Source organism: Drosophila sulfurigaster, chromosome 2L, assembly GCF_023558435.1.
Source record: "Drosophila sulfurigaster albostrigata strain 15112-1811.04 chromosome 2L, ASM2355843v2, whole genome shotgun sequence".
Classification (NCBI taxonomy): Eukaryota; Metazoa; Arthropoda; class Insecta; order Diptera; family Drosophilidae; genus Drosophila; species Drosophila sulfurigaster.
The window spans coordinates 21942871-21960776 of record NC_084881.1 but is presented as its reverse complement, the minus strand read 5'-3'; the positions used below and the strand labels follow the sequence as shown (position 1 = coordinate 21960776).

Genomic DNA, 17906 nt, shown 5'->3' with positions numbered 1-17906 from the left:
TTATTTTGATGGAACGATAAGCTGCAGTCGGAGCTTCACTTCATGGGATATTGCCGCACTTGACTATAATGAATTGAGGCTTTTTGCTGCTCTTGCTCTCTCGATACTCTTCATCAATTTGCTGGCATTGTTCTTGCCGTCGAGCAGCCAGAGTTCTTTTATCTGCTGTGCAGACATCTTGTGCCACGTCACTAGAAACTCACGCTGTTGCGCTCCAACGCTTCCAACACTGAGCAACGTCTGCAATTCCTGCGGATAAAGCACATATGACGTTAGATCCGTAATGGAAATATTACAACGTTTCGCAAGCAATCCCGTGACGAACACATCATCCAAACGAAAGAAGCTGGAACGCTGAGCAGCTCCATAGAGGCGATGCACCACATTCGCGGAGTAGACGACAGCGAATCCGGGACAAAAGGGCGGATAGAAGCGGTCAGCGTATTCCCTGAAACTGACACGCCACTTGGATGAATACGATCGCAAGACGCGGGCATTGTCCTGACGGGCACACAACAACAACTCCCGCGGTTGCCGTTGGTACAACAATGCAGGTTGTCGTTGCAATAGAAGCGGCGTATTCACATAGATGTCATCGTCGACTTTCAGCAGCAATTGCGCCGTGTGGCAATGATTGTCGAACCATTTGAGGGCCATCACGTGCTTGTAGCTCAGATTGAAGTAGGCATCGCGAAAGTTGCCCTGCAACATGTCGCCATAAAGTCCTTGTTCCTGCAACAGCTGCAACTGCTCATCTTCATTATCCGCGCGACCAAACAGAAAGAGCAAACGTAGTGTAGAATTCACTGATATTATTGATTCGCTGCCCCATGTGGCACGTATAGCTGTGCGTTTCTCCACGTTAGCGGGAGCCGAGTGTATCACGATGAGCATTTGAACATGTGATTCGCATGGCGCTTGATTGATTAGATAATCAAAATTGTGTAAATCAATTAACTGTTGTGGCTGCTCATTGTACGCACTTCGAAGTTGCATCGTGTTGACTTGTTGTGCCACTAGATGAGGTTTGTTCGGCAGTAGCAAATAGATTAACAGGCACAAATAGAGCCACAGTAGCAAACCAATGTTTGAACGTAATTCCCGCATTATAAACCAACTCTTTCTCATATTTATCCCGTATGAAATCTATTTTTAATTGTTTGCTTTTTTAATTTGTTTTTTTTTAGATCTCAACGAGTCGCGTGCTCTATTGAAACTGAAGAATATTTGAGCGCTCCCAAACCTGAAATGCTTTCTGATAGTTTCTGATAATAACTTCGCTTCGCTGATAAGATTGTATAGATTGATCCCAATATGTTACAATATTTTGTGTCGAATATTATCGTTATGTAAAACTGTCTCTCCTTTTGATTGTCTCTCGTTGCAGACTTTCAGTTTTCGATTAGAAAGTCGTTCAGATAACCTGTAAGGAAAAAAAAAACAAAGTAATTTTTCTTCTCCTTTCGCCTGAAAAATCAAATGCAAGTTACGTCAATTGCTTTTTGCTTGAAAATCGTTATTTCGTTTTTGTGTTGAGTGTTGAGACGCGTAATTTGCATGGCTATGCAAATTATTGAGGCTTTTTATTTAATTGCTGACATAATAACAATTTGAGACGTACAAAAAATACCAATTAGTGTGATGCAGTACCATTTGTTGATTCACACAACTGTAATTTGGTGAAGTTTGTGGAACCGAAAGTGCTAAATCGATCAATGCAACTAGCAGTTTTATTTTTAAATGCATATATTTTTTTATTTGTTCATCTTGAAGAGGTGAATTCGTTGTCGAACTAATGTACAAATTAATGGCTAAATCGTTTGATGATGGTGCTCTGTTGTGGTAATTTATAAACAATTTTAGTGGCTCATCTTAATCGCATTGTTGCAATAAAAAGTAATTCAATTCTTAAGTGTTGTGACTTGCATTAATGAGCATAAAGCTGGCTTTAATTCAGGAAGTAATGATTAAGATATTGTTAATAACGTTTTTTCGTTAGTCACACTGAACGCCAAGTTAAATTTTTGTTTATTTCAAACAACAACTTTCTTACTAGTATTTAAATTAAAAGATACAACAACATGATACTTAGAAGTGTCCCAAACAAAAAACCTTTATTTTTTAAACTCACTATAATTAGTTAGAAAAATTTATAAATTATAATTACAATAATGCCATATTTTCGATGTGTTACATAAGTAGTTTTATAGATAATAATTTATTTAGATTGATCTTTTCTGAGTTTTTCTGAACTTTAAGTTCAATTAAAAACATTCTTACTGTATAAATCGAAAAGAACGTGCAAAATATATCTATTATAAAAAGATTTTATAATGAATTGGCAATTTTTTGAGTTGCATAAATTTGCATAAATTTGTAGCTGCAATAGTATAATAATCTCATATAATAGACTTAATAGATCAAGAATATGTTAATTACGTTATTTTGTTGGTATACCGAACCCCGAATTGAATCATTGCTTAAATGTATTGTTAACTATTATACTATTTAAATTAAAAAATTTCAATTATCTAGCTCAAATAGATCCTGAGCATTGAGCACTCTTATGCACTGCTTGATGGTTTCACAATTACCTTTTAAGGAGCTGCCAACGCAAAACGTTCAAGGGCCATTCAAGCGTATGATTGTCAATTACCAATTAAATAATTTTTATGCTCTATTTCCGCATATGCAAATGACCCAAATACATTTTGTATGTGTGCTCACAATTGATAATGAAAAATGCTCTAAATATTCAAATTAACTCAATTTGTCAGCTCGTGAGATACAAAAAAAAATAAATAAAAAAAATAATAATTGACCTTCAGGTTGTGCGTTTTATATGCACCTCTGAGTCACCGTCAAGTCGAAGACTATTGACACCTACTCCCCCTTAACTTGAATGGCATCGAAGTTGAAATCGAAGACGAAGTGTTCCAATAAAATGTGATGCAGATGAAAACCAGTTTCATTCTGTTTTTCATCTCTTGCGATGACATTGAAATTACAGCTCGATGGCCCCAAACACGAATGCACAACAAGTTTTCTTCTTCAGATGATGATAATTTTAATTGGGTAGTCATGGTAGTCTCTCTACTGTCTGTCAGTCTGTTTGTCTGTCGCCCTGTAATTTGTAAGCTTTATCAATTTATCAAGATGCGGGCCTTACGCATGTTTTGTGCATGTCATTAAAGCTCTTTTGCTCCTCATCTTCATCTTCGTCTTTTGTTTCAAGTTTTTATGTCTTGAAGTTGTTTTGGCAGCTGCTGTCAAAATATTATGCCAATCACAGAACGAGGTACTGAACTTTCCTCTGCAGATAAAGAGAGAGAGAGAGAGAGAGAAAGAGACAGAGAGAGAGAGAGAGAGAGATAGAAATAGAGAGAGAGAGAGATAGAGAGAGAGAGATAGAGAGATAGAGAGAGAGAGTGTGTGTTGTCTGTAATTTAACCTGACGACCTCAATTTAATCAACATACATTTTCCATTTGCGAAAATCATTTGATTTTTTCTTTAATTGCGACTATTTATAAAGCACTTTCTTTGCAACAATTTGTCAGTTAACTTCAAATACTTCAAATGGATTTTGTTTCTTTTATCAACGCTGTGTGCTTGGCAAATTTTCTTTAATTGCCGCTAATTGTTGTTGGTCTTTGACTTACAACAATTGCCCATTTGCAATCTTCATTATGTTTATCTTTTGCATTTGGTTTTCGACTTCCTTTCATATTGGCCGCCAGCAACAGCAGCAGCAGCAGCAGTTGTTGCAGTGATTGTTGGCCACGTTATTGGCGCAGATTTGCAGTTTTTTTTTTTTAGCAATATCTGTTGGATAGATTGGACCAAACCTCTGCATATTTCGGTCATTTCCGGCTTGGGTTTTTCAATTTAATTTAAGTTTTTGGTAATTGGTTTTTAATTGCTGTCGTAATTTTGTACAATTAATTTAGCCAAAATGTCGAGTATTATGTAATGTGACAATTGAAAGCTGTCATTCTAGTGGAAGCCACTTGACACTCGCAACTGCCACTCAGTCACTCATCACTTAATCAACTTGCAGCTTGCAGCTTTGCAGCAAGCGAATGATGTCATCGTTAGTCAGTTTAGTTTGTTTTAAATACCCAGCAGCAAATGTGACACGCTGACAGGGTTGCTTAGATGGATGTAATTGCAATTATAATAAATTACAATTACTTTATTTATTAAAATTTTATTTTATTTGGTAGTTATACCATAATTTTAATCCACTTTTTATAGAATATCTTTTATGTCTAGCATTTCCTATTGATTTTATGGTTTGTACTGCTGCTGTTGCAGTTTTTTTCCCTCTCTTTATTTATCTATCTGTCTTTCGATTTTGTGGCAGCTTTTTGCTATTTGCTGTGCATATTTGCCACATATCCACTTAAACGCCGCACCAGCTGAAGCAACCCAGCGTGTGTTAAGCCCTCCTCAGTGCCACACAAAATGTGAGCAGCAGCTGTTAACCTCGTAAGTAAGTGCTCGACTGCAACTGAAATGTTTACTCTGGCTGCCTTTGCATTTGTTTCGCCAAAAAAATAACAACAAATTGTTGGCAGCTAAAGTGGTCAATAGAAGTGGTTGCTGCCCAGCGAAAAGCCAATGTTTATTCCATTCGAGGCATATGTTACAAAACCAATGAAAATTTGTCGAAATTTTGACATTTATTTGCAATATTTATTAGCAATATTGACAGCATTTGTTTGAAACCTAAATGGTCCAAAATGTTGCAATATTTATTATTATTATGTTTACCAATTTATGTTGGAAGTTCGCTAATTTTTGATATTTACAATATTAACAGAGATTGGGTTCAAATCATTTGAATAAGCGTCACAGATAAGATACAATATTTATTTTGATACAAATTAAATAGTTGAAATTTAACTACATTTAGGTCAAACCAAACAAAAGCTTTATTTGTTTAATATTTGCGACCAATAAACTATTGAGATTTATTCTTGCAAAAATAGATTTCAAAAGGGCTCAAACAATGCAGTTAGTGTCCAGTGCTGCACATGTGGCTGTCACACTAAATACAATAATCCAAAATATGGCACAATAAATGTAAATATTGCTATAAAAATAAAGTGCTTACAGATGAAATGTCACAGACATAAAATGAAAATTCAATTGAATTGAATTTAAGCAAAAAATGTAATCAAATTAAATGGAATTTCAGTACGAAAAATAGAAAATGAAATTTGCACGTCACTTTGAAAAGGTAAATAAAGTGAATTGAAATAAATGTCAATTGGCATTTGAACGTACAAAAAGGGCCAACGAAGAGAATGCTTAAAATGCGTAAATGAAACTAGCATAAAGCTGCGACAACAACAATAATAATGCGGCAGTCGAACCGAAAGCAAACTTCAATCCAAAACAAAAAACCAAAGCAAGGCAAAGTCACAACCTAAACAAGCGTAAAATTTAGTCTGCTCGACTGTGAAATACTCGTTGTCCATTTTCAATGAGAATGTAAAAATGTCTAAAATTAATATACTAAATAAATAAAATAAATAAATACTAAAATTTGCCAAATATTGTACCAGAAGCTATTTTATTTATATTAATATACTACAAAAAATACCGACAGCGATATTTTGCATATCAATATACTGCTAAAATATTCTAAAAGAGATATTTCGTATATTAATATAAAAAATATACCGACAACTACTATATACTGCCAAACAGTTGTATTTTGCATATTTTTGTATTATCAAAATATACCAATAGCGTTATTTCGTAAATTCATATACTACTAAAATATACCAAAAGCAATAATTCGTATATTAATATACGACGCTACTTGAATATACCAACAGCCATGTTTCTCATATTAATGCAGTCCTAAAGCTTTATTTCATAAATTATGATAATATTCTTCTAAAATATACCAAAAGTTATATTTTATATATTAAAATATATAAATAACTATATTTCTTATATTAATATACTACTGAAATATGCCGAAAGATATACATATACATGCAAAATATACCAGATTTTCTACCAAAGCTATTAAGACCCGTCCAGTTCTTGCTATATACAAATATTTAATAAAAAACTTCAGCTGGTTGTGGATGCTGATCAATAATATATAAAACACAAAGTTATAAATACCCTTCTACCCTATAAGTAGCGGGTATATAAACCCAGCCCACCACAAGCCAAAAACCATTGGCAGACGCTGTCAAATCTGACAATGACAGCCAAAACAAGGAATGGAACAATTCGATAGACAATAGGGGAGGCAGAGATAGAGAGAGAGGGAGAGCAAAGCACAGAGCTAAATAAATTGTTTTCGTTACACAATTTTTTGGTGTTATGCGCGCCACTTGACTTGTAAATGGGCAATGGTTTCTCACACAGACACAGACGCAGACACGCAGGCAATAACAACAACAACAACAACAACGAGGCAGAGCTATGCAGAGTGAGTAGAACTCCCATTGTTGACCCAGTTATGAGCCACAAAACAGTCAACAAACAAATAAAACGCTGGAATGCTCGCTAATGACAGCTGCTCAGCTCAAGCTCCACGGGTGTTGTGACGCTGAAAAGTGTGCTATGGCAAATATGCTGACTTAAGAAGCGGGCCGCATAAAAATTAAAGATATATGAACCAAATGCTGACCATAAACTGGAGTCGCAACAACAACAAAAATGGCAACCACAATTCAGAGCCAGCGTGACGCCAGCCAAAAGTTTCATGTGCAAAAGAAAACTTTACTTTCCGCCGGAAATACTTGTCGTATATTTTTGTGCAAAAAGCTTTTAAGCAACGAACTTGCTTGATGCCCGTGATAAGAGTACTTGGCCATTCATAAATAGGACTTTATTTCTGGGCGTCCTCAAATACATTTCCACGCAAGTGGAACACATTAAACAACAGGATTAAGCTAAGTGAGTGGATAAAACAGCAAAAAAAGAAAACAATATAAGGAAGCTATAAACTGCAAACGCAACATAATTCGCATATTAATCATGAGCATTTTAATAGCTGTGAAGAATTGTCATAAAGTGCTTACGTTGCAATGTTTGTTTAAAATAAATCAAAGTTGCGAATAATAGATTTAGATATTTAAATTTGATGCATGCTTTAGATTCTTGGACGCAATTAATTTGTGAAATTTGATATAGATTTATGCAATTTGCAATTATTTTGAATATGTGCTAAAAAGCGGTTAGCTAATGCATAAAGAGAGAAATGTATAACCGAAACTTGTTATTTATTTCGGTTTGCACGTTAGTAATTAAATAAAATTCCAAACGCACATAATTAGAATTAAATTGCATTTGCAAGAGCATTTAAAATATTTAAATTCAATTTGTCAGCTTGTTTTTCATTTCATTAATTAGAGTACCATCAATTGATTTCTTTCAAAACTGCCTCTAATCCATCTACCTAACTTTGTTTCATCCAAAGTTGTGCCAAATACTTTTGCACACTTTGCTTGTATGCCTCTCCCTCCCTCTCGCCACCACACTGAGCAAATTGCCGCCGGTTGGTAAATATTTGCCATCATCAACAAACAAATTAATACAATTTTTCGACTAAACGCAATACTTAGGAGCCGAGTTCCTTCGTCTCTCCCCTTGGTTATTGGCTTAGCTGCCGCAGTGAGTGCCTCTTTTGTCTATTTGTCTAGTAATTAAAAAGTATAAAACCAGCAAATTAAACGCACCAACTGTTGAGAAAGTTTTTTTTTTTTTGTTTGCTCACTTGCTTGTCTTTTTTTTTGTTTTGTTCCTTTGGCGCTCAGCTTGTGCCGCTGTCGCTGTCGCTGCCGTTTGCGCAAAACTTTTTGCACAAACAAACAGGCGTCGCGTCGCCGCACTTAATTAAATTAGAAAGCGCCCAGTGTGCACAGTGGGACGATGGCAATAGTATGCGAAAAGTCACGCAAACCAAAGATAGCACAAGTTAAGCGCTGTATAATGATGAAAGGCGCGTGACTGACGTTGAATACTCTAACTCTTTAATAGTTATTATGATGTTAGAATATTATTTTCGGACACTTCAGTAGTTTCAAATAGTTTTATTGAAACAATTGTGGGAAATAAATATTAAGTAAAGTTCTTTTTCGACTGTTCTAACTGTTCTTAAACACTTATTTAAGATACAATTTTTATTGAATATATTTTGGGAATCATTTTTTATATTAAATTTATTTTCTTTACAAAAACGTATAAGATAATACATATAGTAAATAATTAATTATTACGTTGTTTTATTTACTAACGTTATTATTAACAAGGAAATATTTCTTAAGATATAATTACAAATAATTCTATTGCCAAACTATTATTTTAAGAACTAATATGTGTTTATTTATTTCTTATGTAATAATATAATATTAATTAGTGAAATAATGGAGCAATTAGGTCTTCGGTTACTGATAATATATTTAATGAATATTTCAGAACTACATTTTTGTTTTATTTCTTAAAATTATAGTGTGAGTTCTTTCAAAATGATATAGATTTATATTAAAGTCATACAAGCTTTATTGAAAATGTAGTTCAGTTTTGGAGAGTAGAGTATTTGGAATACAGACATTGATGTCGAAGTCGCCGGAAATCAGCAAAACTAATGCCAAAACTTTGTCGTTTGTGGTGTGGGAGGCGAGGGGCGTGACAGCTGCTCGGTAGTCAGTGTGGTCGTGTAAGTCGTGGGGCGTTTAAGGCTGAAGAGAAGCAAGAGGAAGAGGAAGAGGAAAAGTGGGAGGGGATGTGAGAGAGGGAGATGTCGTGTGTTCACAGTGCTCACTGTGGCGTAAAATGGCCGACGACTTTGTCTAGCAAACGGAATCTCTGGTTTTTCTTTTTTGTATGTATATTTTTTCTCTGCTTTTTTTGTTTGGCTCTGTTGCAGTCTTTTGGCAGGAGGAGGCGTTACGTGGGGCTGGGGGCGTGTCAGGCAAAGTTTATCAACTTAATTAGAGGCTTGATTACGTTAGATGGCGCTCATCTCTCGCTTGCCCCCGAACGATGAGCATTAAAAAGCCAAAGGAAGCTGGTAGAACACGGCCAAAGCACTTTGACATTTTAAAGCCAAGAGACTGACTGAGAGTGAGGCAAGTCTTATCGCCTGCACGTCTCTCGCTGTCCGTCCGTCTGTCCGTCCGTTTGTGTGGCAGTCAGTCACCTCGCCACCCGCTTGGCAGCTCTACAGTTTGTTATCAGCTTATGGCTCCCATTTGGTTAGCAGCCCTTTAACTGCTGGCCATTTATCGTAGATTTGATTTATGGCGCAATTAAAAATTTGCACGACCAAAGCGAAGAGCAACACGAACGAACGCCTGGATTGGAGGGGAGTTAGTGTAAGCGGGGGATGAGACTCCAACTATAGTACATATAGTTGGAAGGGAGGTCGGTCAGAGGGCGTGGCAGCTCATACGATCTGCCCATCGATGCAAAATTTATGGCAGCGCATTTATTGCCAAGCCGCGCGAAAAAATTTAAATGGAGCTTCCTTCCGCTCGACATCGCCTTAAACGCGACAAACGTCGAACCAACGACGTCGAGACCACGATGAACACAGTTGAAGAACGACTCGACTCTCTCTCATGAGAATCCGCATTTCGCTTTCGCTCGCTTTGAATGCAAAACCCCAAAAAAAGGCACTCGTTAAAGTACAAGTTTTCTTTTTAGTGTGATGGCATTATGCTGCCACATTTTGCGAGAGTTGTCCAAGTATTTGTCGATATTTTATTGTTTGATTTTTTATACATATGTATATATAGAACTCCAGTGAATATTTTATGTGTTTACATACTTATCTAAAAAACAAGTGAAAAAGCTAAAGTCGAGAGTGTTAGACTGTTTGATACCCGCTACATATTTGAAATAAAAGGAAAAGAATGCGGTATTATTCTTAAAATATACCGAAATTATATACTGAAATACTGAAATATACTGAATGTTATTTTTGGTATATTACTATAGTAGTACTGAAATATGCCGAGTGTTATTTTTGGTATATCAATACAGTATTAAAATCAAAACACAAATATACCAATTTTTACCAGATTGTCAGTCAAAGCATCTCAAACCCGATTGGAGTAATCTTTTTTTTTTTGCCATATAAAATGATTTCATATATAGCTTCTATAATTTTTACATCGCAACCAAATTTGTAGAAATCATAACGAACGACAGCCTACCGACTAAATACATAGTATATAGAATAATTATATTGATATAATTTCTTATAGTATATACTTAAAGTATACTGAGTAAATTTTAGTAGCAGGATTTGAGCTTTAATTCCGATAAATTTCAATGAACAAAAGTTTTGTTAAGAAACATTTCTGCTGTTTTATTTTGTACATTTTTATGCATTTTCTGGCTATACTAAAAAATGTGCAATGCTTTAGTAGGCCATCGGATAATCAAAATAAACTTTGTTATTGTTGTTTATTGTTTCATATAGATATTCAATAGCTATAAAGTTTTATTGTATGAATGGTATATACATCGAGTGCTGGCAATAAATCAATTCCTTCAAGTGCTTTCAAGTGGTATCAAAGCCTTGTCAACAATCGACATAGATATGAGTTTTTTTTTATGGCAATCATAAAAAGAGTTCACTACTTTCGAGACTGCTTACTCTGCTATATACTCGATATTTATTTTTGATATTTGGGCAAACTATTGTGACGACGCTCGCAATCATTTGAGTGTCGCCATTGTCAGAGGAAACGACGGATCCTTTTGCCTTCGACTCAACTGGCAGCTGTTTGCCTGCACTTTGAGTTATAGCTGCCTTATGGCGGCTTTTCCACTTGGACTTGTGTCAAAATCCCACACACACATAGACGTATGTATTTGTATATTTCTGTCTGTATGTTATCCATGTAATTTTGTTGGCTTCGCTTCGTTGGGGCATCGTCAGTGCAACATGTTGCCCAGGCCATGAAATGTATATAAATTTCTTATGCGGCCTGCCATGTCGTAAAACACGAGGTTAATGTGGTAAACGCTGTGTCGGGACAGTTGGCCAAGGGAAAGACAGAGAGACAGAGATAGAGAGAGAGAGCGCTGCTAACGGGTTTTCCTGGAGGACATTCGAGTGTCGCTGTAGAGTTAGTCAACATATTGTCGTTGTTGTTGTTGCTGTTGCTGTTGCCAAGGCAGAAACTATTAGGGCTAGTAAGTGGCATTTAATGTTGTTGCAACTCTCGGTTTTTTGTTGTTAATTCACTGCCAAGTTTGTTGCAAGCGCTGCAGCCTTTAAACTGATGATTAATCTGTTGATTGTTACGCAGCTTCACTGCTTAAGAACTCAAAAGTTAAGTATACGCCCGTTAACCCTTTATTGCCGCAAAATGTTGCTTTATGACTGCCGCTCGCGCACTAATTATTATAAGCTGACAAATCTTTGCGGCGCTTATCACCAACCAACCAGCCAACCAGACAGACTTTCAAATCCTAAGCCTAAAGTAGCAGCCCCAAATAAACTGCTAAAACTCAATTCCCGGCCCGCTACCCGACTCCCCGCGCTCTCCTGCTGTCTATTTGATTAACATGCGCACACAAATTCAGTTTAACTTTTTGTGTGGGGGGAAGGGACGGCGTAGTTTGAAGGTTTGCGGGTGAAATTAATTTGGGGCGCTCTACATAAACTTCTAATTGGCAGCACATTCCGCATACCGCGGGCCGCATTGGCCCTCATCGGCAACAACAGCAGCAACAACAACAACATCAACAATGTTGGCAACAATTTCGTTGGCCGCATAAAGTTTGACGTTCTGTGTGCCAAAAAGTTCTAATAGATTTTTAGTTTTTACTCATTTAGCTGATTTTGTTTTTCGTATTTTTAGAAATTTACTTCCCCCAATTTTTTTTTTTTTTTGGTTTTTGTCCCACTTATGTTTTTCCCCCAATCTCGTTTCTTTTTTGTCCACATTTACAACAATGCTCTTTGAACCCGTAAAACTAATCATTTGTAGTTATGACTAAAAGTTGACTTTAAAACAATGCCAAATGTAGTGGAAGCATAGCTTTTATGTTTTTCGGTCGTGCGACGTGTTTGGAATTTGTAAAAGATATGAGTTCTGGGAGTACTCATGGAAGTGTTTTTTAGTTACTGATTTTGCTATTTGAAAGTTTCATGCATTTTAACATGATTTATGTTTGCGTAGTTCAACTAACATAAATATAATTTAATTATTTGCATTTTGGGACTTTTTACTTGTTGTGCATGTTTTCATTATTAGTGCAAGTGTTGTTTTTTGGTTTTTTTTTTGTTTATATTAGACTATTCTAGAATATGTGCAACCTTCAAATATTTTTTTGGTTTATAAACTATACGAAGGGGGCTTTTATTTTATTGTATAGCTTCTTTACTTTCTTATCCGGAATGTATTTTCGACTTTTTTGAATTCGTGAAAAACTATCCTAAAATAGTTTATTTATATTTAGAAAACTTTTTAAATTCAGCGGTTCTAAATTTATAATACAATATATAGTTCAGTCCTTTTTGACTACAACAGATTCTTAATAAAACTTACGATGTACAGTATAAAAAATATATTATAATAGAATTTTTATGGGAAGTTAATTTAGGCAAGTTTTTGTAATTTATTTTTAATCATTTTATTTATATTTATAACAAAAAAGTATTTAGTACTAATATATAGACTCCTTTTCTTCTTCTCTTTGCATTTATTTTCTTTTCTTTTTCTTTCTCAATGTTCAGAAATCTTTATTTTGTAATGGTCGCGAAGATGCTGTTAAAATTTTAAGAGCCACTGTAATTTTTATTGATAAATACTGTCGCATGGCCAAGCGGAAATTGCATTTTTACGATTACGGTCAATGGGCATTGACCATTTGCCCATTGCCAGGGTTGCCACAGTGTGTGTAGAAAGTTTTGCAGTTGTCAGCAGTCGGCAGGGTTGCCACGCCTTCTTCGTGCCGCTCCAATTTGATGGGAGCATTTTGGCCTTCGGGACGATGTCAAACGTTGGCAAATTTCTATTCGATTTGTGTAACGAGTTTTCTATAAACATTTTGCTTTTAAAGTTTACCAGCTGACAGTTGTACTACGAGTCGACGCAGTCACATACACACACACACATATATATAAAGGCACACACACGTGCCACACGATGGCACAGTTGCAGTTCCATTTACTTTTATGGAATTGCATTCAGTTTGCAGTTTGCAACTGGACTTTGGTTTCGCTTCGTTTTGGGGTTTATGTTGTTTTTCCATCTGACTCTGTTTTTGTTTTTTTTTTTTTGCTTTTTCGGTTCTTCTTGCACATGTCCAAATGCGTTTTACAGTTGTTTGTCTGCCCTGCCTCGTCGGCTCATGACAGTGGCGCAATCCTGGCAGCTCATTTCGACAAATGGCCGACAGGAAGTGCACTTTTCCAGCTGACGTTTCCATTGCCAGGCGCAGTCAGCCAACAAGGCCAGACAGCTGGCAGCCAGCAGCCAGCAGCCCACAGCCCGCAGTGAGCAGTCAGCAGTCGCCTTTTTGTGGCACTCGACGTTGACATTAAGCGGCGACTTAAAGCCCAACGCTTAAAGCCACAAGTTGGCGGCTTAGTCAGTCAGTTTTTCAGCTCTGTTCTGGTCACGCACTCATCATCATCATCATCATCATGGCGATGTTTGTTCATCTCTCTGATGTTTTGCTTTGAAAATTGTTTATTATTCTTATCGCTTGGACTCGTTCAAGCTGCCCAAAATTGATTGAGTTAGTCAGGCAGAGTCAAGGCATGTTGGTCAGTTAGCCTTATTGACACTTTCATTGAATTATGTTTTGATATGAAATATGCCTTAACACAACATTTATGGTCCACAGAGTCTCTCTCTCTCTCTCTCTCGCTGTCTCTTTCTATCATCTGTCTTCAAGTGTGGCTGACCGCTGGTCGCGCATAAATCAACTTGAATTCGTTTTGCTCCATACGAATTCCTTGTAGTCTTTGAGTTGAAGTATTTACAGGCAATTTTCAAGCAAATATTTTTTTACTATCCATTGTCGATGTCCATTTGCACCCTCGTCTCCTCCCTCTGCACCTCCTCTGCCTCATCTGTCTGAGAAGTCGTCGTCGTCGCCTAAGCACGGAAGCGTGACCCAAATATTTGTTTGATTTATTAGCTGCTTTTATGTGCCATGGAAAAAGTTGTTGATTTGCCTTTGCAAGTGTTGAGAGTATTGCCAGCCAGTGGCTTAAGGTGCTTGCAACGCCCTGGAGTATTACATTTTATTGGGAGCTAAAAAGCAAGGAAAAACTTTTGTGAAGTCTGCTGTGGGAATTATTATTTCCGTAAAAAACTCTGCAAGTCATGAAAAATATTCATAATATAAAACAAAAATACATTTTTTAAAGGAATTATAAAAATATAATAAGAAATTCTAAATATTTGTATTAGTGTAGATTATTGTAATACACATATATTTTTAAAAATCTATTATGAAATATAATTTAATATTAAAAATTTTACTTCTATTTAATTAACCAGTATTTATAATCGAATGATTTTCAAGTTTATTCTATTATATTGACCATTTTGAAAATGTATTATAATTTTTTTTAAATAATATTACTGCAAATAATAATTTAGTGCATTTAGTATATTTCACTTATATGATTTAAAATAATTGAAAAGTCACGTTTAAAAAATTTAAGTAATTTTCAAAACTAAAATTAGAATTCAGAAATACTTTTTTATTATAACAATTCTATTTTTAAATTATTTAATTGAAAATATTGTAAAAATTAGAATGAAATTATTTTAGTATTTCCCAGAAATTAAATGTTACTTTCAATATTTTAATATATTCACAAATAATCGATTCAAAATATTATCATTAAGAGTATTTAATCTTCGTTGCACTCTTGTTGCATTCTAGCTTGGCTTTTATGCGTTTTTTCACTCTCAAATTTTTTACCGCATTCTTTAAAATGATGTGCGACAGTTCGCACAACTTCTGAAATGCAACTGACAGATACAAAACAAAGTTTCGATTTCGATTCCGGACTCGGTCGGTTGGTCGGTCGGTTTGCTTCCCAAAACTATTTGTTGTGTATGGTTATAGAAATTCTCACCTCATTTTTTGGCAGTCGGTATTTAAAGTTACCTTTAAGAAAGCAAACAAGAGATGCTTGCAATGAGGAAGCGAATTGTATGAGTATCTGAAAGATGCGTCGCTTGCACGTGCATCTGTTGCTGTTGCTGTTGCATCTTTGGCGGTTGTTTGTGTTTTGTTGCTGCTTGTTTATTTAGCTTGTTAGGGCCCCCTCAATTCGCTGTGGCAAGTGGCAAAGTGGTATAAAGTGGCAAGTGCCTCCTAAAACTTATTACGGGCCGCCGACGCCGCCGCCGCTGCCCGTTACGTAAGCTCTTGTATTTGTGTTTTGTACTTTTCTTCGGACCCTACTTTGGCAGCTTGAAGTGAATTCAATTGCCAAAAAAAAAAGAACAACATAAAGGCAGTTTGATCTGTTTTGTGACTTTTGGATGCCAGCTAATTCAATTGTCAAGGCCTTAAGCCTATCGAATGCCAAGCAGCACTCTTGCAATGGGAATTTATGACCAGTCCGAGAAGTAGTCAAAGTCGTTTGTTTTCAGCTCCTTTTCATTTTTTGTTTCTATTTTTGTATTGCAATTTGATTCGGTTTCCACTTGCCCATAAACGCAAACAATTTGTCACGCTTTTCTTCAAATCCAGGCTGTAGGAAAAGTCGTAGCAATGTCAAAGTCATCGACAAAGCGGCAATTTGGCCAAGAGCCGAAACCCAAAACTCAAACACAAACACAAACACAAACTTGTTGCCCACACATGGCAATTGTATCTTTTGGGTTGTCGGGATTTTGCTATCTTTTTGTGATATGCCTACACTTCAATTATTCAAGACACCTCCTGCTGTTTTGGTTTCAGTCTCAGTTTCGTGTTTTAACCCATTTTCTTGAAAGTTTTTTTTTTCTCATTCTTTCTGTTCCCGCCCTCAATTTGCATTCGGTTATGTTGCATTTATTTGCCAGCTCGGTGAAGTCAAGTCAAGTTCCCATGTTGCGTGTGGTGGCAGGTTCTGAATGCTTTTAGAGCTCTCCTCGTGGCATGTAACATAAAACGGCGCACTAATAGCGGCTAATGGAAATACAGTTGAACGCCTTGAGTAAAGTCGATTGCTTGTCGGCATTTCCATGGGATGAGTCAGGGGTTAAATATCCACATGCAACTGACCTGCGGTCAGAGTTGAACAGTCAATTGAATGGGCGCCAAGCTAATGCAACACTGCTTGAGTTTTTCACTTCATTTTTCTCTGACTCCAAGCTCAAAAACTTCTTTAAAGTTCAATGCAGAAAAGTTTAAGCCATGCATTTAATTGAAAATATAGTTTGGGCAGAATGAAAAACTTCTAAATAGAAAAAAATAAATTCAATTTGAATTTTAGATTATCGTTTAATTTTTCCTATAGTTATAATTAAAATGACAATTATATTTTTAAATCGTTTTTAAGTTATACTATTTTGACACATTTCAATTGCATTCTTCTTCCTCATAATTTACAAAAAAATGTTGTACATTTTTAACTTTTTTAACGTGGTCTTTTAATGCGATTGAACAATGTGCTTTGCAACATAATTCCAATTATTTTATTTTGTGTCATTTCAATTGCAGTTTTTACCATAAAAAGAGCTGGAATATGACTAATTATACATTTTATATATATATAATACATTATCTTTGCTTAATATTCAATATATGTATATTTGTCATTTTTTATTAAAACTTTAACTTTTTTTAACTTCTTTAAAGTGGTAATTTTGTTTCTTTTATTATTTGTTACATTTCCATATAATTTAATATTTGCCTATTTTTTAGTCTTAGCTGGTTTAACTGACAATCTGGTATTTTTACCTGTATGGCATATTTGGAATGTACATCGATATACCAAATATTACTTTCGGTATATTTTTTCTGTTTTGTGGTATTTTATTAGGCATATTTAAGAATAATTCCGTGCTCTGGCTTTTATTCATTTAATTTTCAATGACGTTTTAAAGCTTGAAGAAAGTTTGTATGTTGACACAATATTAATGAATATTAATGTCAATTACTCAGTTGACACAAAACCACTTTGAGCACACTTTCGTGTGTCAATAAAAACGGGCAGCATGATTACGATAAAAAATAAACATTAATTGTCATTTTTATTTAGTTGCTCAAATGTAGATTAATTGTAGATATTTGCATGTCATTTCACTCAGTAAATTGTTACCACTGTTTGATCACTTCATTGCAGGAGCGAAAGAAGCTGACAAATTGCCAACTGCTTTATCATCGTGGCCCAAAAAAGAAAAACGAAAGCACCTTTTGCCAACAACCTGACAAGTGGTTGTTGAGGATTTCAATCAGAGTTCCGACTGCCAACTGCTGCCAGACGTTGGCCATGACGATGTCTTCATTGCTAATCACTTGACTGCTCCATTTGCCAGTTGCAACTTGGCATTTGCAGCTGCAACACGAGCAATATGTGGCAAGTGGTCTTTGGCCACAGGCGAAATCGGCAAATGAGTTTGATTTTGATTTATGCAACTGCAACTGCAACTGCGTTGCATTGCTCCATTTCTAATAACTGGACTCTCGGGCTCTCGGTGGCACACACATAAATCAACAGTTTGCCAGTTGCCAGATGCAAGTTGCCAGTTGTCAGTTGCCGCCTGTCAACGTTGGCGGGCCCAAAACGCAAAACGTGTCTACCGTCTAATCACTGGCATCAACGGACGCTCAGGCCGCACTCCAGATGCTTGCACCTTCCGCAAAATGATGCCACAAGGCAACACTCAACGACTGCAGAGATACCCTGTAGGTTTTTAAGGTAAGTTACTTTAAAGATTGTATTATGTAGTTATG

General features: G+C 35.9%; 1 protein-coding gene across 1 annotated transcript; it reads right to left on the bottom strand.

Annotated features, from left to right (window-relative positions):
* Nucleotides 1-27: 27 nt before the first annotated feature.
* LOC133848131 (beta-1,3-galactosyltransferase 5-like) lies at nucleotides 28-894 on the bottom strand. Its single transcript, XM_062283552.1, has one exon. It carries the CDS (start codon nucleotides 892-894, stop codon nucleotides 64-66), a length of 831 nt encoding a protein of 276 aa, XP_062139536.1. The 3' UTR covers nucleotides 28-63.
* Between the last annotated feature and the right edge of the window lie 17012 nt (nucleotides 895-17906).